This window comes from Dichomitus squalens (genome assembly GCF_000275845.1).
Source record: "Dichomitus squalens LYAD-421 SS1 unplaced genomic scaffold DICSQscaffold_5, whole genome shotgun sequence".
Lineage (NCBI taxonomy): Eukaryota > Fungi > Basidiomycota > Agaricomycetes > Polyporales > Polyporaceae > Dichomitus > Dichomitus squalens.
In genome coordinates, this window is record NW_006766887.1 from 75,714 (window position 1) to 96,420 (window position 20,707).

The 20,707-nt window shown below is 57.9% G+C and overlaps 5 protein-coding genes across 5 annotated transcripts; 2 read left to right on the forward strand and 3 right to left on the reverse strand.

The window, feature by feature from the left end:
* Positions 1–33: 33 nt before the first annotated feature.
* DICSQDRAFT_80920 (acetyl CoA carboxylase) lies at positions 34–8,013 on the reverse strand. The gene is made up of 13 exons (XM_007362755.1): positions 7,944–8,013; positions 7,807–7,889; positions 7,367–7,385; positions 6,669–7,307; positions 6,374–6,619; positions 5,219–6,318; positions 4,310–5,160; positions 4,106–4,252; positions 3,939–4,042; positions 3,720–3,888; positions 802–3,660; positions 331–743; positions 34–277 (listed from the first exon to the last, which is right to left on the reverse strand). The coding sequence occupies exons 1-13, from the start codon at positions 7,981–7,983 to the stop codon at positions 252–254; spliced, it is 6,696 nt and encodes a 2,231-aa protein (XP_007362817.1). The 5' UTR covers positions 7,984–8,013; the 3' UTR covers positions 34–251.
* A 600-nt stretch (positions 8,014–8,613) lies between these two features.
* DICSQDRAFT_144721 (60S ribosomal protein L33-A-like protein) lies at positions 8,614–9,355 on the reverse strand (the record flags this gene model as incomplete). The annotated part of the gene is made up of 5 exons (XM_007362756.1): positions 8,614–8,637; positions 8,705–8,798; positions 8,863–8,927; positions 8,985–9,108; positions 9,342–9,355. The coding sequence occupies 5 exons, from the start codon at positions 9,353–9,355 to the stop codon at positions 8,614–8,616; spliced, it is 321 nt and encodes a 106-aa protein (XP_007362818.1).
* Positions 9,356–9,386: 31 nt separating this feature from the next.
* Positions 9,387–11,628, forward strand: DICSQDRAFT_80922 (arginine biosynthesis bifunctional protein ARG7). The gene is made up of 3 exons (XM_007362757.1): positions 9,387–11,090; positions 11,147–11,393; positions 11,448–11,628. The coding sequence occupies exons 1-3, from the start codon at positions 9,952–9,954 to the stop codon at positions 11,481–11,483; spliced, it is 1,422 nt and encodes a 473-aa protein (XP_007362819.1). The 5' UTR covers positions 9,387–9,951; the 3' UTR covers positions 11,484–11,628.
* Positions 11,629–12,054: 426 nt separating this feature from the next.
* Positions 12,055–13,420, forward strand: DICSQDRAFT_54166 (uncharacterized protein; the record flags this gene model as incomplete). Its single annotated transcript, XM_007362758.1, has 3 exons — positions 12,055–12,806; positions 12,861–13,048; positions 13,149–13,420. 3 exons carry the CDS (start codon positions 12,055–12,057, stop codon positions 13,418–13,420), a joined length of 1,212 nt encoding a protein of 403 aa, XP_007362820.1.
* A 319-nt stretch (positions 13,421–13,739) lies between these two features.
* Positions 13,740–15,666, reverse strand: DICSQDRAFT_167176 (ubiquinone biosynthesis hydrox; the record flags this gene model as incomplete). The annotated part of the gene is made up of 6 exons (XM_007362759.1): positions 13,740–14,113; positions 14,173–14,887; positions 14,936–15,208; positions 15,274–15,332; positions 15,386–15,532; positions 15,585–15,666. The coding sequence occupies 6 exons, from the start codon at positions 15,664–15,666 to the stop codon at positions 13,740–13,742; spliced, it is 1,650 nt and encodes a 549-aa protein (XP_007362821.1).
* Between the last annotated feature and the right edge of the window lie 5,041 nt (positions 15,667–20,707).

Below are 20,707 nucleotides of genomic sequence, written 5' to 3' on the forward strand. Positions count from 1 at the left end.
ATCGTCTGAGTTCAAATCAAGAAGGTCAATTGACAGACCGAGACGTATGGATGAGGGGCTACTAGGTATACAAAAGTTGCTTGAGCTACATCTTCTTCTCAACCTCGCGCTGTATCGCCAACGCCAAAGCACTGGTGGGACAACAGAGGTATGCAAAGCGTGCAGACAGATACGTGGGAGTGCCAAAACATTATATGCTACAAGTGAGAAAGCGTGTATCACCCCGCATTCCTATCTATGGGGTACGGGATTCAGGGCGAGGCATAGGAGGGAGGGCCTGAAGATCAATAGTCAGTATATGCGCGCCGTACACATCGCGTAAATACTCACCAGGAGAGCGGTTCGAGTTCTGCAGTGCTTGAATGAGAGCCAACTTCTCTTCGTCACCGAGGTTATCAATGAGACGGATGAGGCCATCAACGGTAGCTTTCTTGTCCTCGTTGGCCAGCTCTAGCATCCGACGGGCTAGGTGGTCAGCCTTCAACCGCGTGAGCGTGTTCAACAAATCGAGCTTCTCCAGAGCTTCCGCGATCTTGCGAGGGTCGCTTTCGTTCTCAATGCCAGCGAGCGACTCAAGCAAGTGCTCGCGATAGTCATAAGTCGACTCGGGACTTGCCTCAGCGAGCTGCTCCAGAGCCGCCGAGCGGGCAACCTTGGCACGGACAGCCCAGTAGAACCGCCTACGCGCGTCCTTCCAGGTCATCGACTTCGCACAGCCCTTTGCTTCCATGCGACCGGTCCGGCTGGGAGATAGTCATGAGCTTCTAAGGGGCTTCGGGCATACAGGGGAAAGAAACTTACTCGTGGAGATCGGCGTACAACAACGCGATCTGCTTGTACGTGGGCTGCAGGAGCGTCTCACGCTTAGCAAGGGCATCCGTCGCAGCCGCTCGATCTTCGGGGGTCTTCGACGGATCGGTACTGTCCTTCTTGAGGTTCGCATACGTAGCATCAAGACGCTCCATGAGCTTGAGGATCTTGTCACGACGCATCTTAATTTCGACCACACCCTCAGGCTCGAGGACACCGGCACGAGCCTCAACGTCTGCGTACATGTCCATCTGGGCTGAGTTGATCGACGGATCGAGCACGACCCATGCGCCACCACGGAGCTCGCCATGCGGAACTATGTAGACGAAGACCGGCTGCTTGTAGCTGGAGAGACCGTCCACAATCTTCGAGCCTTGCTTGAGGATCTCGTCATACATATCCTGTTGACCACCGGAGAACCCACGCCAGTTGGCGAAGATGATCAGTGGAAGTCCCTCGCGGTTGAAGTCGAAGATCGCCTGGGCAGTCTTATACGCGGAGTTAGGGTACCACACCTGACCGGCCTCCATGATACGTTGCTCGAACGACGCTGGGTTGGCAGGGTCGGCGGGGACGATGCGCTCAATGGTCCTGGTCTCGACAGCGATCACGCCCATGGGTATGCCACCTAGACGCGCACGACCGACGACGACAGTCTGAGCCCATCCGCTAAGAGTCTCCTGGAAGGAGTCACGGTCGAAGAAGCCGGAGAGCCAAGTGTTGGTGGACTCGTCCTGCTTGCCTGCAATGAACCAGCGCGGATCGTAGGGGCCTTTGGGAGGGATATAATTGATGTCGCGGTCCCAATTGTCAGCGGACTCGAGCACAGATAGGGGAGCGCCCTTGTACTCGGGGACGTAGGACAGCCATTCGAGGATGTGCGTAGCGCCCTCCAAGTCGCTGTTAGCAGTCAAGTGCGAGACGCCATTCTTGTGCATGATTTGAGTTCCACCGAGCTGGAGGTTGGAGGTGTACACCTCGCGACCAAGCACCTTGTTGAGAGCAGGCGCACCAGTGAGGATGATGGGCTGGCCCTCGACCTGGACAGCACGCTGACCAAGACGAACAAGGTAAGCACCGATGCCGACAGAGCGAGCGGTAACAAGGGTAATGGTGAAGATATCGTCATAGGCGCGAGAAGTCTCGCCAGCAATGAGCCCGGAACCCTTCAGACATTCAACGCCGAGACCGTCCTGCAGGCCGATGATGTCGGTTATCTTGTGGCGGCACTCGCCGCTCTCCTCGATCTCGACAGTGCGGATCGCAGCAGCAGTCTTCTCTCCAAGCTTTAGGAAGTTCTCGTGAGTCAGGTAGAGGTACTCGATGCCCTTCTCGGGATGCTCGGGGTCGCTCCAAGCAACGGAGAACAGGTTCATAACCTCCTCGGCGAGACCAATACGAGCACCGGAGTTGGCCGAGAGATAGATGCGAGGCAATCCATGCTCACGGGCATATTGCGAGCAAAGGAAGAAGAATTGGTCCTCTGCTGGCCCGAATGAACCGATCTTGAACGTGATGTCGTTGGCAATGACAACGGCGCGACGACCGTCCGGGTACTCGGGAGTACGGAGGGTGAAGACCCAACCGACCATACCGACGGTGTTATTACCGGGCGCCCTGTCAACCTCCTGAAGCTGTTCGTGCTCGTCGAGGATGAGCTCCTTCGACTCGAAGATCTTCTTGGGCAGACTGAGGCTAGGGCTCGTCACGCGAGCCTTTGCCCACACGTTGCTGAGAGCCTTGGAGAAGAGGTCGGGGAAGTCGTAGACGTAGGTGGTACCGACGAGATGAGCCTGGTAACGCTTCGGTTGCAGGGACTCCTTGGTGGGATACGCCTGGTGAACTGGCTGCAAGTGGAGGGGGCCCTTCTCGCCGATCGACTTCAGGATGGTAGTCCCCTTATCGGTGGTGATCTCCTGATAGCCGTGGTAGTTGACGATGAAACCAGAGACGTTCTCGATGATACAGCGAATCGGGGTAACGTTACCGTCCTGATCCTCGAGAACAATGCGGATCTCGGAGCCAGTGACATGAAGGCGCCAGAGCCTCTTGCCGTGACGCTCAATGAAACCCGAAATAGCCTCCAGGACGTCCTCATACGTGACGGAGAGGTTGTAGATGAAGTTCATGAAGATGTGGTTGCAGTCAGTGTTGCGGTGCTGCACCGACACGACTTCGAGGGCATCGAGGATGCTGGTGACCAGGCGATCGGTCTCGGAGATGAGGTATTGGGCGGTGTTCATGCTGCCGCGAATACGGCCGGGACGCACCAAGGCACGGATGAAGAAGCGGCTGTCGAGCTGGTTTTCGCGAGCAACGCCATGGTAGATGTGCAGCTGCTTGTTGTCCGTGAAGCAGGGAGTGAGGTTGTAGTTCGACAAGCGACTGAGCTCAAGCTGGAACGCAAGGGCTGGCTCGATGTGACGAATAGCCTGCTCTTCCTTCCAAGCCCCATCCATCTCGCGAAGCGTGTAGTAGATAGGATACTGACCAGGGCGACAGATGAGGATTGAGATACGACGGACGCCCCGCTTGGTGAGGACATCGCGATGGCTGTTGACGAGCTCCTCGATCTTCTCATACCAGGCATCTTCGGACATGTCGTCGGCCTCGTTGAAGACACGCAGCGCCATGTTCAGGACGTTCGGAGGTTGATTGTTAGCACCATAGCGCAGCTGATATTCCCGAGGATCGAAGTTAGGAAGAACGGAAGCGACCTTGTCAAAGCCGCGCTTGAGAGCGGCCAGATTCGGGAAGGATGCGATGGCACCATTGCGGAGAGGCTGCTTCTGGTGTGCGTTGATCATGTACGTCAAGTCGCTCACGGAGGCCTGCCTGCGAGGAGGATCACTGTAGAACAATAACTCGTTATCGTACGGTTATGTAGATGCAAGACAGTCATCACTTACTCTCGTCCGAGGCGAGGCGTCGAAGGAGGCGAGTTGGACTGGCCGAGGTTGAAACGCCAGGTGACTATACTCGGCGCCTCACCGTCATCCATGCCATCGCCCTCCTCGTAATCGACTGACAGAAGGGTGTATGCCTTGTACGCACGCCTGACATAGACCTCAAGTGAGGCTGTATCGCGAGTCAGAAAAGTCAGCTTCGCAACAATAAAGCACACGTACCATGAATGATTTCCTGCTCGCTGTAGTTCCAGAACGTAGGAAGCACGTCGTACACGGTGTATCTCGAATCGATGAGCTCCCGCAAGACTTCCATCGACGGAGTTCTAGGGTTGTCGTCTATGGTCAAATTATGCGCTCTAGTGGGTCATAGAAGACATCGCACGTACCGAACAACAGAACCGGGCTCGCCATAGTAGCTGTTGGTAACCGAGGACTTAAGGATGGCCTCCATCTGAGCCCGGCGCTCCTCGTATGAGGGCATCTGGCATGCGATGAGGACCTCGCGCGCCTTTAGCGAGACCTGGGTGGAGGACCTAGAAGGTCAAGTGAGCACAAGTAATGTGCTAGACAACAGATCAAGAAAGTCGCACCTGGCCTCGAGTGCAGCCAGACCCTGCAGGACCTGGTACAGGCGACTGTTGGGGTCGGTCACAGTCAAGCCACTGTTCTTGACATGATCGAGGATAGCTATGACTAAGCGACCCTTCCTCTGCGCCATGATGTGGCTGAGGACGAGAGCCGCGACCTTGTCAAGGTTGTCCTTGTTCTGCTCACGGAGGGTCAAGACACGCGCTTCGATGCTGCCACCGAAGAGCTTCTCAGTCTCTTCATAACGAGCAAGCAGGCCCGCAATAACATTTGTCTCGTGACCCTTCAGACCGAACTGGTAGCGCTCGACGGCGTCGAGGAGCACGGCGAGCTGAGTGCGGAACATTGCACGGTCCTGAGCACGGACGTTGTCCTCCATGTAGTGGTCCACGAGCTTCTTGATGCGATTGGTCGGGAACTCGATGCTTTCGCCCTTACTCTTGGCGGTATCGAAGGCAGCGCGGATACCTTCCTCAAGCTTCGCAGGCATACGGCCAGAGAGTGTGGATAGGATAGCGGTACCTTCCGAAAAAGGAAGTTCGGGATTGTGCAGGATATCGATGAGATCCTTGAGCGTCGACGCCATAACAGCCTGGTTGTCATACCCGTCAAGGATGTTGTTGAGGACGTCGAGGTAGTGGTACATGCGCTGGTGGGGCTTGTTGCCGACGACGGCCGGAGTGCCCAGGTCGGGAAGCAGACCCTCGAAGGGCTTAGCATGCTTGACGCGGGCGGGATCATCGAGGGTGAGGATACCAAGAATGTCACCGGGCTCGAGGCTGACGCCCGGCTGCTTCACGAATTGTACAATACCGTCTTCAGCAGCGACGAGAGGCATGTACATCTTCATGACCTGGGACGCATGACTATCTCAATATAAGGCCACCGACATGAACGCCACACGAACATACCTCGATCTCGGCGTACTGCTCGCCAGCATTGATGTGGTCACCGCTCTCCACAAGGAACCGGACAAGCTTGCCCGGACTGGGGCTCCGGAGCTGCGTCGGGTCATTCTCCTGCTCGATCAAGCACGTCTTCGAGTCGATCATCAGACGCAGCGCGCCCACTTCCTCTCTCCAGTAGACAGAATGGCTCTTGCCGTCAAGCAGAACCAACAGGCCGCCATCAGCCAATCCACGCGCGCCCACCAGCGTCCGTCCGCCGTTGAGGTACAGCGTCCAGAGCGTCGGAGAAGACCGCGTAGCAGTGAAGGAGTAGCGGACGTTGTCGTAGATGAAATCGATGCCGAAGACGGTCTTGAGGACATCGCGGGAGGGTACCTGACCCTTGTCGAGGATGCGTTTGTACTCGCCCCAAGACGCTTCTGCAGCCAAGAAGGCTTTGGTTACAGCACCGCAGATGACAGCAAGCGTAGAGTCGGGACGCTCAGCAGTAAGCTTGTCGCTGATAAGGGAGTCGAGCCAGCCGGTAGTTATAGTGTTCTCCTGGAAGGCCTGAAGCTCCAAGAGTTTGATGAGGTACTCGACGGTCGTGCGGAAGTCTCCCCGGATACTGAGCTCCTTCAATGCAACAACCATGTTCTTGCGAGATTCGGCACGATCCTCCCCGTACGCGAAAACATGACCAAATTGCGAGTCTGCGAACTCGTGCAGCCCCCCAGCGCTAGCGACCGAGAAGTATCCCCAGACGTTGGTACTCGAGCGGAAATTGAGCTCCTGCAATACACCAGACGATGGCTTGAAGCCCGCATCGGGGTTCTCGGCCGTGATGCGCACGGCAATGACATGGCCCTTGGGACGAGGTTTGCGCTGCAACGTACTGGCCTCGGGGTCAACCATGTCAAAGTCGATCTCTGAGGTGCCGCTGTGCTCGACGCCGTACAGCTGACGGATGTGGCGGATGCGGTGGAGAGGGATACCCATAGCAACCTGAAGTTGAGCGGCGGGAAGGTTGACACCAGAGACCATCTCGGTCGTCGGGTGCTCGACCTGAAGACGGGGGTTGAGTTCAAGGAAATGGAATACATCCTCTGCGTGGCTATATAGGTCTGTTCGGAATGAGTGCCCAACTCCGGACGAGAAGGAGATGAGGGGAACACGCACACTCGACCGTGCCAGCGCTGACATATCCGACAAGCTTCGCCAACCGGACTGCGGCGCGCTCCATCTTCTCGAATGTCTTCGGTTCTGCAATGGTGACGGGTGCCTCTTCGATGATCTTCTGGTGTCGACGCTGCACCGAGCAGTCACGACCGAAAAGAGAAATTGCATTGCCATACTGATCAGCAAGGAGCTGCACCTCCAAATGACGTGCCTGGCCCGCGAGTTTCATGATGAAGATGGGAGAGCCTAGAGCAAAGTGAGCGCAAGCGGACGACAAAGCGCAGGCCAGTCTTACCGGGAATCTCTCCAGCGACAGCGTGAAAGGCATTCTTGAATGCGTCTGCGCTCTCGACCTTGCGGATACCCTTCCCTCCTCCACCTTCGGAGGCCTTGATCATGACTGGGAAGCCGATCTCCTCAGCCTTTGCCAGACCCTCCTCGACCGTCGTAACACACGCTGCCCGGTACACATCGTCAGGAACGGTAACGAAACCGGCCTCCGAAAGTGTAGTCTCCGTAATTCCAGTGCCGGACCAGGGCATAGTCGGGACGTTCGCGCTCTGCGCCACGATCGTACTCGAAATCTTGTCGCCGAGACTGCGCATCGCGCTTCCCGGGGGACCAATGAACACGATTTTGTTGGCAGCAAGAGTTTCCGGCAGACGAGGGTTCTCCGAGGCGTGACCCCACCCCGCCCAGACGGCATGAACACCAGCACGCTCCGCGACATCGACGATGAGGTCCACATTCGCGTAGTTGTTATTGTTGGTCCCTCCCGGCACCTCGACATACCGGTCAGCCATGCGAATGTACTCGGCGTTGACCTTCATATCCTCCGGTGTAGCCATGACAGTGAACTCGACGGCCCGCTCGGTACCAAATGTCTCGTAACTCCATTGTCGGATGGAACGAATCTCCTTCACGGCAGCAATACCTGCAAACCTACTCAGTCAATACAAGCACACCATACTACCTGAGAACCCGGCGACAGACCGTTATTGGCAATGAGAACCTATGAGCAGAAACGATGAGCATCTCGTAGGTTTGTCATGGGTAACAATGAGCACATCTCGAACACATATAGCACGTGTACTCCGTCCTCATGTGCGGACGCGTGTTTTGCAAGGCAGCGCGGTGACGAAAAATCGATCGAGGCGTGCATATAGCCGATGCATGTATTCGACACGCGTATGCCAGGCGCATCGACGTGCGCGCAGGACATCTCAGCGTGCGGCGAGAGAATGCTGGGGTTGGGGAAAGAGCCGGGCCATTCGCAGTCGAGGGAGCGGTGGGACGCGTCGAGACGTGACACGTGCGACGCGTCTAGCGTCCTCTGTTACATCCCTCCGTGTACCCAATCCCTCCCTCCGCCAGCCACAGGCCCCATATTTCCACACAGACATAGTGTGAAAGTATACAGATCCGCGACCTACCTTGGTGATGACCGTGTGTCCTCCGTGCTGTTTGACAAAGTCCTTGACTGGCCCGGACGGAGCCTTTTCGAGGGTGTTACCGCCTGTGATTGCTAGGCATTATGCTCTGTTCTGCCGCGGAGAGCGCAACAACGCACCGATGAATTGAGCGACTCGTGAATGATCGTACTTGGACATTACTGAAGGAGAGAGGAAGGGGAGGATTGCAACAGGGCAAAGGTGGAGGAGGAAGAGGCCGAGGCAAAGCAATTTAAGGCTGCAAGAAGAGCCCGGACAGCTTGCATCCCCAACACATTGGTACGATTACGTAACGGAGCTCTGGGGACATTGGTATTGGGTGTCGCCGTGAATCCCACCCGATCGGTGCCCTCGTTGCCCGATTCGTGTCCGTACCCCAAGCCGAGAGTGAAGTCGCTCTCACAGCGTTCGAGGAGCCCATACCCAAAAGTGCTAGTGAGTGGCCAGGTCCCGAGCTGCATGCGCGTTGACGTCTCCTTGCCAAACAGAGATACTCGCAAGGAGCACGTTCCTACCCTTACGTCTGCCTGCGATTGAGGATTGCACGCAGAAGAGCAGAGATGTGCAAGGGTGGGTCTGGGTCTGACGTTGTTACGAGGCTGCCCCGCTTCGAGGACGACACGGCATTGCCAGGTTCTACGTAAGAAACCAGAAGCCAGAACGGACGAGTCACACATAGATGAAAATTACAATGCAAGTGTGCATGCGATCATGGGGCATGTCATAGTATTGGCAATACATGAGCGTGTAACAGCGATACCAGCGACAAAACGGGAACAGGGAGAGTACTTAGATGTTGGAGGGGTAAAGCATCTGTTGCACCATAGCCATAGGAACGCCGTGAGCACATGCGGACGTGTAGGAGGATCGCGAGACGTACCACCCGGACGCTCGCGCCAAACGCGTGTGGGGGCAAGTTCGAGGAGAACTTCCCTTTTACGACACCAGAGTTGCCGTGCGGGCGGGTAACGCGGCTACATTGTCATGATCTCAGTCAGGACCTAGGACGTCTTTCGACTGGTAGAGCGGTCTACGCACCCCCAGATCACGCGAACCTTCGAGCCCTGGATCGCACGCTTTGCGCGGTAAACGTATGCGACGCGCTGCAGGACTCATACGTTCATTGACACAATCACACGGATACCACGAATTCGACATACCTTGCCAAGGTAGAACTGCGCATCCTCCTTCGTGGCGACACCCTCAATCTGGAGGAGGGAAGTGTTGGGGCGGGTGTTGCGCTTGGCGCGCTTGTGGCCGAGGACGCGGCCCTTGGTGTACAGTCTACAGCATCAAAGACCGACGTAAGCCGAAGTTCTACAGAGACCACAGCCAGATATGCAGAGGAGAGCAGAGGTAGAGCTTCGTCAAGGTGCCGAGGGTTTCGGTGTATCCAAGTCGAGCGCCGACATCCAATCCTTCCCAACGCCATCCATCCCGTCCCACTCGTCCTCCGACCTCCCAAGTGTCCCACAGCTCTCCATTGCACCACCTGCAGCACAGGAGCATAATCTCACCTTGTGGATCCCATCGTTTTGTCGGTCGGCCGGTGTCGGGGTTGTCGTGGACTTGCTGGCTATCGAGCACTGAAGTTTGCCAGGCTCGCTCTCGGCGCTCTCTTCGGCAACTCCCGACTCACCAAATCTGGCAAGGCCGAGGTTTCCCCTTGTTAGCGCCCAAACGCGCGTCCAACAAGCAAAAACCCTCGCCCACCGGCTTGTCCCTCTTCCTCGACCATCGACGCAGCGACCAGCGCTGCACTCTGTCGTCGGCCATCTGTCGACTCGACGCACGAGTAACGGAGCGGTGGAAGAACGACGTCCGCCCCGCGAGTGGTGGACATCCTCGGGACGCGCCCCGCTATCCTCCTTGTAGGTAGCCAGTCGCATTCTTGCTCGCTCAGTGTACTTCTCGTCCGAGCTCGACCCGCAGGGAATATACGCATACGCTTTCGTTCGTCGCATATCATCTTCGCGTAGCCCGCCCAGCCGCGGATCCTGGACCGTGCTGCTATAAGTACTTGCAGAGCTCAAGCTTGCTGCTTCTTGTGACTCGACCGACGCGCTAGCAGTACATAGTGCCAGCAAGCAGCTCAGTTGACAGTAGGTCCTGCTCTCGACGTCCACCATGGTGCTCACGATGCGCGGCTTTCCTCCCGTGCTGGTCTTCAGGCGGTTCTCGTCCTCGTCCCCGACCACTACCATCGTCACAAAAGCCATCCCGTCCAAAAGCCACCTCCACTCTCCCATCCCCGACTCCGCCTTCCCCAAGGGCTACACCCTAACCGGCCTCCACTGCGGCGTCAAGAAGAAGTCCGGAGTGCTCGACCTCGGCGTCATCCTCTCCACGTCCCCCCGCCCGACCAGCGCAGGAGCGTGCTTCACGCGCAACGCCTTCAAGGCCGCCCCCGTCCTCGTCTCCCAGGATGTCCTCGCACGCACCGGGGGCCGCGCGCGCGCGATCGTCGTGAACAGCGGCTGTGCGAATGCCGTCACTGGCAAGCAGGGCATGGAGGACGCGTGGTCGATGGTGCGCGCGACCGATGTTCTCCTCCCCTCCCAATCCCAAGCCCCGAGGGAAAGCGAGACGCTCGTCATGTCCACGGGCGTCATCGGGCAGAACCTGCCCATCGCGAAGATCCTCGAGGGCATCCGCTCGCAGGGCCCGTCTGGGACACGCACGTTGGGCTCGACCTTCGAGGCGTGGGAGCGTGCGGCGCGCGCGTTCATGACGACGGACACGTTCCCGAAGCTGCGCGCGCGGACGTTCGCGGTGCGCGGGAAGGAGTTCCGGCTCGCGGGCATGGATAAGGGCGCGGGCATGATCCACCCCGACATGGGGCCCCCGAGCGGACAGCTGCACGCGACGCTGCTCGGGTGCATCCTCACCGACGCGGCCGTCTCGCCGCGCAGTCTGCAGTCGGCGCTCACGTATGCGGTCGACCGCAGCTTCAACTCGATCAGCGTGGACGGGGACATGTCGACGAACGACACCATCGTCGTCTTGGCCAACGGCGCGGCGACGGCCGCGGAGGAGCCTGAGATCGACGAGGCGACGGACCCGGAGGCGTATGAGGTGTTCAAGCAGGAGCTCACCTCCTTCGCTGCGGACCTTGCGCAGCTTGTTGTCCGTGACGGCGAGGGTGCGACGAAGTTCGTGACGGTCACCGTCGAGGGCGCGCCGACATACAAGGATGCGCACGCGGTCGCGTCGCGGATTTCGACCTCTGCACTCGTGAAGACGGCTCTGTTTGGGGAGGATGCGAAGTGGGCTCACCCTTGCTGTTCAGAAGCGGAGACTTACTGACGTTCGTCCTCCGTAGCTGGGGGCGCGTCCTCGCTGCCACGGGCTCTGTCGCCTTGTCTCAGCCCATCGACCCTACCCGAGTGAACGTCTCTTTCGTTCCTTCCGACGGGACCGCCCCTCTGCCTCTGCTGGTGAATGGCGAACCCGAGAAGGTTGATGAGGCCCGTGCTTCCGAGATCATTGGTCAGGAGGACCTCGAGATCAAGGTTGAGCTTGGCCTGGGCTCTGAGAGCGCGAAGTATTGGACGTGTGACTTCAGCTACGTAAGTGCCAATCATCCTTTTGCCTTGTATGCCGCGGCTCATTCTTCTTGGCAGGAATATGTGAGGATCAACGGCGACTACCGGACGTAGAATCGGGGCTCGTTCGTTGTACAAAAGCCTGCCAGGCAGTAGATCCTGCGTTAGGAGTATCCCAATGAAGAGTGCCTTGGCTGTCTCAGGGCGGCCGGCGTTCCAAGTAGACTGAGATGATAATCAAGGCGAAAATCCTAGCTTCTCGCACCGTTAAGTCCTCGCGATCTGCGAACCTGATGGTGGGTTAGGCCGCGCCCGCAAGTTCTGTCGGCCGGCTTCCTTGCTTCACGTAACATAAGTTCCGTAGACCTCGACTGCCGGCACAGAGCACATGCACTCGCGCGAGACGGCAGGCCGCAGGTGGCGCTGAATGCTGCTGGGGAGCTATTCCTGGACGCGCTATTTGGACGTGTTGACGCGTCTCGGCTCAGGAAGAGGGTTCCCAATCCGGCAGCGAGTCCCAGGCACGATCGCATGCGCCGAATCCAGTCCCCATATTACACCACGTCAGTTGCTGCTGCGCCCAAATAGCCTGTCCCTTCCCTCGAGCCCTTCCCAGCTCCTTGCCCGACTCCCGTGTGCTCGTACATCTCTCTTTGTCTCCTGGTATCACGTCCGAGTGCTCCCCATGGGTTCCGCGCAGAGCTACCTCCCCGTCGTAGGCGTCATCGTCGCCGGAGCCGCGGCGTACGGCTACGCACAGCTCAACAAGACGCCGACTCCCGTCTCCCAGGCCGCACCCTCGCCCTCCGCCCCCGTCTCCTCGAAGAAACAAAAGCAGAAGAAGAAGGCTGCAGGAACGGGCGCAGGCGCACCGACCAGTGACAGGGAGAAGGAGAAGGACGCCGTCCCCGCGGAGCCCAGCGTCGTCTCCTTCCCCCCGGTCATCCCTGGGGGCTTCGACGCCCCGGCCTCGTCAGAGCCCCAGGCGGAGCGCTCCAAGCCGAAGAAGAAGAAGAAGGCCAAGAAGGCGGGCACGCCCGTCCCCGCCGACGCGCAGTCCGAGTCGTCCGCGACCGCGCCCGAGTCATCGGTGGCTGCGCGCACGTCCAAGCCGAAGAAGGAGAAGGGCGGCGCAAGTAGGCCTGCGGCAGGGCTCAACGATGACGGCTGGACGAAGGTCGAGACGAAGAAGAAGGAGAAGCCGGCGAAGGCTGCGGGCGACGCGGCCGCCGCTGCGGCAGAGGGGGGCGTGCAGGGCGGCCATCGGCTGGAGGTGTCGACGAGCGACTTCGCCACGTCGGTCACCACTGGGAACTCGTCGCCCGTCACGGAGAGGACAGAGGACGAGAGCCAGCTGGCGGACTCGTTCACGTCTGAGCACCGTAGGCCGCTGGCGGAGAGGTTGTTGCCTAAGCCCAGGAAGACGGGTGTCGAGGAGTACGTCGCATGATTCGTCTGAACTGGCTCGTGTGTTCACATGCGCTGTTGCAGCTTGCTGGAAGAGCCCGACCATCCCGAGGTCTCTCGTGTCATGCGTGTCAAGCCCAGACCAGACGAGCGGCCAGCAGCAGGGTTCTCGTGGGCCGACTACGAGGACGTCGACTCGCGCGGAACTGCAGACGACGCAGACGGCGAGGACGACGGAGGATGGGGAGTCGTGAAAACCCGGACCAAGCAAAGTGAGTAGCCTCCCTTCCCCTCTGTCCTTTTCTATATCCTCCGTCTCGGCTCCGCCGACCATGACACAATCTCAACTCCCCATCTGCCAATACCTCACAGAAACGAACAAACCCGCCTCCGAGTCGGGCCCAGCGGCACAGTTGAAGGCATCCGAGTCGCTCACGAAGAAACAGCGCCAGCACGCCGCGAAGCGCGAGGCCGAAAAGGCGGCCAAGGCCGAGGCTGAGCGGGAGCGACTCGCAACGCTCGCGCGGCACAAGCGCGAGCTCGAGCAGACCCGCATGGCAGAGCAAGCCAAGGCGAGTAAGAAAGCCGTGAGCGGTGGCATGTCCGCGACCGTCGACGAGAACGGGAAGCTCGTCTGGCAATAATCGGCTCAAGGGTATAAGGGACGGGAAAGTCACAGTGAACAGAGAGCAGAAGGTGGAGCGAGTCTGCTTCCCTCGCTCCTAGAGGCTCGCGGGGGATTTTCATTGCACTCCATCAACTTATGGCGCATATACCATCGTTCGTTTACACGTCTAGTAATTTTCTTTGGGACTTTCAGAGTGGAAGAAGTCTATTCAGCTGTATCTAGTATACCGGTTTTGCTAATGTGGAGGTACGGTCGCGTTGCGTCGCACCGGCTAAGATACGCATGAAACGGAGCGACGCGGGAACCGGACAACCACACATGGAACCGCACACTCGTCATCTCCGCTGCGAATTCGCAACAGTCTGCAGCACCCTCTGAAGACCCTCCCCGACCAGACCGGCGACGCCCGTCGTGAGCGTGCTCACCCCCGCGACGCTCCTCGCGATGCTCTCAACAGCATCCGCAGCGAAGTTCGCCCCGATCTGCCGTCCCGACGGTCGCGTGCGCGAGCTCCGGCTTCCCGCGTTCAGCATGATAGCCGCCTTGACGGAGTCGAGCTCGTTCAGGACCTCCACGCCGACGGAGCGGGCCCATACGACGGGCTCCGAGGTGGAGGAGTAGAGCTTGTGCAGCTTGTCGCATGCGGACATGATCTTGTGGTTCTCGAAGTAGCGTTCCCGAGCGTACCGGAGGAGCGCGGTACGCGAACCTGAACAAATCGCTCCTTCAGTCTGTGACGGGTGCGAGGGAGCAGTAGGGCGCACTCACCTATGTCACCGCCATTCGTGACTGCCTTGTGGATGCAGTTGAAGAGCGACTCGACATCCCCGAGACCCATATTCAAGCCTTGTCCGGCTAGCGGGTGGATTGTGTGCGCAGCATCCCCAACGAGGACGGTGCGCGCACCCGCGCCATCCCCGATGTAGTCGTCCGCATGGCTGAATCTCAGCGGGAAAAAAGCAGCGCTCCCCGGCTGTATCGATGTCACAACAGGCGGAAGAGCATCGGCGTCCTCCGGAGGGACACCTTCAGTGTCCGCGGTCAGGGAGTACGCCGAGCGCGGGTCAATGTGATGTGAGCGCCCGCGCCAAGAGATCTCCTCGCGCAGCTGCTGGGAGCTGATAAGGGCGCCATTGCTGACAGAGTCCAAGATCTGCTGGTGCAGGTATCTCAAAGAGACTTCCGGTAGACGGAAGGCAGCGTTGATCATGCTAGTCAGGACGGCAGGGTCGGAGGAGAGCAGGGCCTTAGCTAGGTGAGGCTTCGTGGACCAGACAAGAGATGATGCTGTCGGCGAGAGAGGCAAGAAAGCGATGGGTCCAGTGGGAAGGAAACGTTGATACGCTATCGTGTTCTGTGCCTGGAAGGATGTTCGGGGTTTATGGAAGAGGGTGGCGACAATAGCTGTGGTGTTGTATGCCCACCCGTAGGATTCGATGCCAGCATATGCGCGCACCGGGGAGTTGAAGCCATCTGCACCGACCTGCCATACGATCAGAGATATAAGAGGAGGGCCAGGTACTCAACGTACCAACAGCCTTGCACGCAGGACCCGACCATCCGAGAGGTGAACTAAAGGCCAACCGCCGCCTTCACGTTCTTCGCGCACTATCGACTGCACCTTCACATTGTCCACCAACTCGACTGTTCGATTGCTGTCCAAGTGCCTCAAGAGCGCTCGTTGGAGGTTGAGGTTCTCCGTGAGCCTCGCCATCTGGGACTGCGGGGATGCGTCGGGCAAGAACGACGCATGGTCATCTTGAGTAGAGAACGTAATTCGTGCGTCCGAAACACCGTCCCAAACCTAGCTCAACAGATGTCACATTGACCGCGCCCCAAACAAGACCAGTCATCGGGAAGGGAACTCACCTGCATTTCTTCGATCGGACATGTCCGCCCCTCGTCCACATGCGCCCATACGCCGATCTCTTGGTCCAACATTGAACGACGTACACAAGCTCACACAACTGGGCCCGCACACCTTGAAGGAACGCCTGCGACGCGTTCGTGATCGAGCTGACCCGGTTCGAGAACGTGCTTGGGCCATCGTTCCAGTTGCGGACCTTGCTCAAGTCACTGGCCTCAACGAGCACGACTCGGAGCGTGTCTCGTATCGCGGGTTGGGAACCTGCTTATAGTATGAGTGGCGGCGAATGCTCTACGCAAGCGATGGCACATACTGAGCGCGCTTGCAAGGGCCAACCCCGCAGGGCCTCCGCCGACAATGACGATGTCACTCTGTTGGGGCACTGATGTAGCCATGGCTCGCAGTGCCCCTCGCCGGAGTCGTGTAATGCGCCCAGGCACATTCCTAGTTTTCGCACAGGTTCGGAACATGACGAGAAGAGGTGTGCATGGGCCGAAGGGAATGTGCGTTTGGCGCTGGACGCGAAATGAAGTTCATGGGCGTCTATGGTCCGCCTTCGCGTCGGAGTCTGCTGAAACCATTCCCGCCGCATGGGCCATGGCGGCGCGGCGGCACTAGTCCTGCCACCAGCTCATCCCTTTCCTGACCGTCGGGCAGCTTGCAAACCTGTGAGACGAAGGATGACGTACACAATGCAGCCATCATGACTTCCCACCTGTTCGCACAGTCCTCGCAGTCGTACAGGGCCTTACCACGTCGCCTGACCGGGGACAGCGGCGGCCGTTTCTGAGTCGTCCGAGGAGGAGCATCGCTGTGACCTCGGTCATTGTTGTGAGTAATATTCCGATCCCGGAAATCCATATGCTGCTACCCTTTATGCCCTTGAGGCGATATGTAACCCTAGATCCCTACCAAGTCCACGCAATCCCACGACCGCTCTAGCGAACCGAACGCTATCAATCATACCACCGCCTCGAGCTCGAAGGCCAATCCGTTTGTGATGCATCTTGACAGCGTGTACGATCACGAACAATCCCCGGACATATTCAGTCTGCTTCCCGACAGTGACACTCAGCGTGAATCGTTCTTCGAAGGCTCGTCGAATGAGTGTCGCAGGCGCTTCTGCATTACGATGCTACATAGCTTTCCTTTGGGTTTCCCGACATCTCAGGAAGCCTTAGTGAGTACTCCTTCGACATAATCTCATGTATGACTTCTCTCGTTCACATGTAATCAATCGCGTCTGCTCTTGGTGTCATGTCGTGGCCTCCGTCCTTGCCTGTCTGCAGTGATATCAAGAGATTATCAGGTCCACCTCTGCATCACGAAGGCCTCACACGGCAGCTCAACGACAGATCTGTTCTGCCCGGCGCCCCTTGTTCAGGTTCACTCATTAGACCATTGGCTCAATGACTTCAAGCGGAAACGGGCTCAAGCGGAGCATTTGTTTTATGTTCCGGCTTATGGCCCTGTGTGGCGACGATGTACGGTCATATCGTCTTTGGAACACGCACACACGCGGCGGTCTCTCTCAGTGGCCCCTACGAGCTCGCTTGCCATGCCGTCTTGGGAACAAACACAAGGTTGTCCGAGCCATGGTCCAGTGCAGCTGGAAGCTCACCCGATCAACAGCTCGTCACGAGCGTGTCAGCACGTACAGGCTTTGCACGCCACTCCCCGGACGTCCTTTAACGCATGCCCTCCGGCTGCAGCTCCTCGCCAAACGGGCGGTTTATTGTGGGGGGGGGGGTCACCGTCACGGACCGGTGTATTAGGAATGGAAGCTGCGGCACCTTTAGTACGAGCGCACGCGACGCGATTTGACTAAGGGCCTGTTCGGCAAAGAGTTGGAGTTAGAGTTACCGGCATTTCATGCCCAAATATAGTAATAATATCTCGGTTTTCAATCTCGAGAAAACTCGAGTTACTCGGGCGAGTGCATGCGTTCGGATGCCTCCCAGTAACTCCGGGCGGTTGTTATCAGCTCAGGTCATAAATTATCTCGAGGCTCTACCCTTTTGGCAGCCTGCTTGATTCTCTCTCTATAGAGAATTGGGATGGCTACCATGACCGGCGTAGATTGTGATCAGACGTCCGAGACCATCCTCCTTGAGGGATTAGGGCAGGCTACTACCAAGGCCCGCCCAGTCAAAACAATGACAGTTACTGCTATAATAGCCTGTCTTCGGCGCTCTATTTGAGCCTGATGGATAGCTTGGTGAATTTAGACAGCTGCTCTTGTGTGGACCATGGTGAAGCAGGGATGAAGCAGAGCCCATCTGATAAGCCATAGCTATTGGTGTACTAGATACATGTACCAGTTCAGGGCGCTTGTCTCCTCCGGACTTCACGGGTACTCCGCCCCTGTAACTCTAACTCGCGCAGAAATCCTCGGAAATGCCGCCACGTGACAAAATGCCGGTGACTCGTAACTCCAACTCTTTGCCGAACAGGCCCTAATACATCCCGACGGTCCTGTCCCTTTAGCAATCCCAGGGAGGAACAGGGGCGGGATCGCAGAATGGCGCCGACATTGGGATTGCGAAACCAAAATACATGAGCCAGCCCGGCGTGCATACCGCGAATCTCGATTCCTACGCTCTCAGCTCCTAGGCACCCTACTACAGTATTGCAAGTGCTCGGGGCGACCACGCTTCTTCGTGTGCTTCTGCTTCCCGCGCTCGGGCCGTAGTAGAGGCACCCAAACACCAGATCTCACAACGCCGGCTCAAGGTCTTGCGCTCAGCCTTCCAATGCAGGTACCATAAGGAATTGCGCTGTCCTCCCCTCCGGCTCCTCGCAAGCCTCCGACGAACAAACGAAGGCGCGGTAAGAGCTTCGCCGACGGGCGCGATGCCGACTGTGGTAACTCAGCGGCGGTCCCGCGAAAGAGGGAAATTTACGCGGCGCTGGGGATCGGAGACGGTCTGGTGCGTCTCACAATAAGGACCCACTTTGGGACAGCCCTGGATTCCGATTTGAAGACGGGCGTAGCGCGGGCGTGGCAACCGAATTTGTCGGGCAGGGTTCGACCGCTACTTAGCGCGTCGAGCACTGCGTCCGTTGCAATGAGGCCCGGAGCTAAGCCCACGCCCTATTCTCCGGAAATTGGGGGGCGCCCATTCGCAGTGATGCCGAATCCCCCCCCCCATCTTTTCTTCGCAGCCTAGTATGAACTCGGTTGAGGTCTAAGTCACAATAAATAATATAGACACCCGTGCTTGAAACCTTCCACACGTATTAGAAGCTTGCGCTTGGTGCCATGACCATCGCATGAAATGTCATATGGCTATGTCACACTGGCGTTGCGAGATGCTGGCTTCAAAACTAGCTACAAGCTTGTGACAAGTCTGGCCGCCAAAATCAGTCGGGCGTCCTCACAAGAGCGTCTATCAAGGTAACCTCCCAAATTTGGCGTACGTTGTTGACGGCGTATCTCCAATGTCGTTGAGAGTCCTCCACGATCTCCACCGCCATGAGCTCGTCTTGACAACCCATCTCTTAGGTATGCAGACTACAGCGGCGTATCCTCACGGTTTTGGTCTGTTGTCGACTAGACATGGAGTCAGGCTTACTAGAACCCCAGCCAAAAAAACAACGTCACCAGGGCCTACGAAGGTCCTTTGTCTAGGCGGTCTCACGTTGTTGTAATGCTGCCTGGATACTTTCATCGCCTGGTATTATGTGTATACCTGTGATGGTGGGAGCTTGTGCCGCACCTGTCGGACTTGTCACGGAGCGACGTTCGCGATGGCGGCCCCGTCGTACCCATAATTCTGGGTGGCAATGCCTGTCGACCCTGACCCTTGGGGATGTGACGAAGTTTGTTTGTACCAACAACAGTGAGTGATTCATCAACTTTTTCTTCTCGAGAGGGCACATCCAGGCGTGCTTCCGTGGTCCGCCGACATCGCCTCGTGCCTGTCGTGGCTCTACGCATGCTATCAAGTGCGTCTCGAGGGCGTCCGCCCCCTAAACGTTACTGCGCATCGAGAACGGCCGCAATAAGTAGCCGTACTTACGTTTTGCAGACGCATCCCGCGTCTGCCACTGTTCGCTCAGGCCTTCGTGGATTGACACGCTGTGCTGAGACTTATTTGCTTTCCTGTCATAGCATACGCGCACCGCGATGATCATCGTATGGAATTCTGTAGTATGGAGAACTGTGCCGTACGAGCTACGCGTACTGCACGGACCACACCAGCTCCGGAGGATTTCTGACGCGGCGCTGTCGACTAATGTGTCCTCCCGATCCGCCGCGTCATCTACCACAGCAGCCGGTTAATGGGAGCTCAGTCTGTCCTGCGCTTTGGCCCATGCGCCATGATAGCTATATGAGCACGGGCGCAGGTGCTATGAGAGGCCACGGACTTTGTCCTAGCCTCTCTACCTTATACTCGATTAGGCCTTCCGACCTTGTCTTGACTCTTGTTACGCGGTCCTCTGATTACGAGCGATGGGGAAGAAGAACGACAAGGGAAAAGGCAAGAAGAAGGGGTCGCCAAGGGAGCAGACCCCGACCGAGGAGAAGAAGACAAAGAAGCGACAGCGTACGAATGGGTCGTCGTCGAGGCCTCCAGCGGATGTGCTCAAGGTGGTACCTAGGAAGATGGTGGGCGTCGTGTGGACTATTGTGTTGCAGTCACTATGGAGCTGATGCATCTTCCCCCAGCTGTTTTGGCTTGGCCGACCTTTTGGAAGATTCCCGGCACTCCCAGAGACAGCGCCCGCAACTTTGCCACCAACTCAGCTCAATTCAACGAGCGAAATGGTGCAACAGGATATGGTACCGGATGCTGGCCCTTGGAGTACACAACAGGAGGTAGCGGATCTGGTGAGTATTTTCTTGTGCCGTTGCACCATATTCTTACTGTCTCCGAAAACCCGCAGGCTTTCACACGTGCCGAGAGGTATGATGACCGCGGTGGCGCGCAAGAAGGAAGTGCAAGTTTCCGACGGACCACTGCTGTGCAGCTTCATCAGACGCCAAGATCCCCTTACAACGAACATCTCGGAGCAACAAACCCCCTTCAAGATGATTCCCAGTATCCCCCGACCGACCCCAACCTCTATCTCCCCATCGCATCCCTCTCCGGTCCCCTTCCAGGGCGAGCTCGCCAGCCCGCGCGTTATTCACCGCAGTCTCGCTACGAACCATACCCTCGTTCATCTCCTCGATGGTCGATACAGCAACTGTACAACGTATACCCCGAGCTAGGAGGTAGCCCGTCCGGAGGTGCCGCACACCAAAGATGTCGCGGCGACTAGGCGCGTAGACTCGGGTCGACGTTCGGCGACGACCCCGTAGGCGAGCGGCAAGGAGCCGAAAGGGGAAAGAGAGAGGGAGAGGGATAAACGTGACAGAAAACTCGACGAGGGCAAAGCGGAGGTCGGCACGAAGGCACGAGACCTACGAAAGCTAGTCTTCACGCAGGG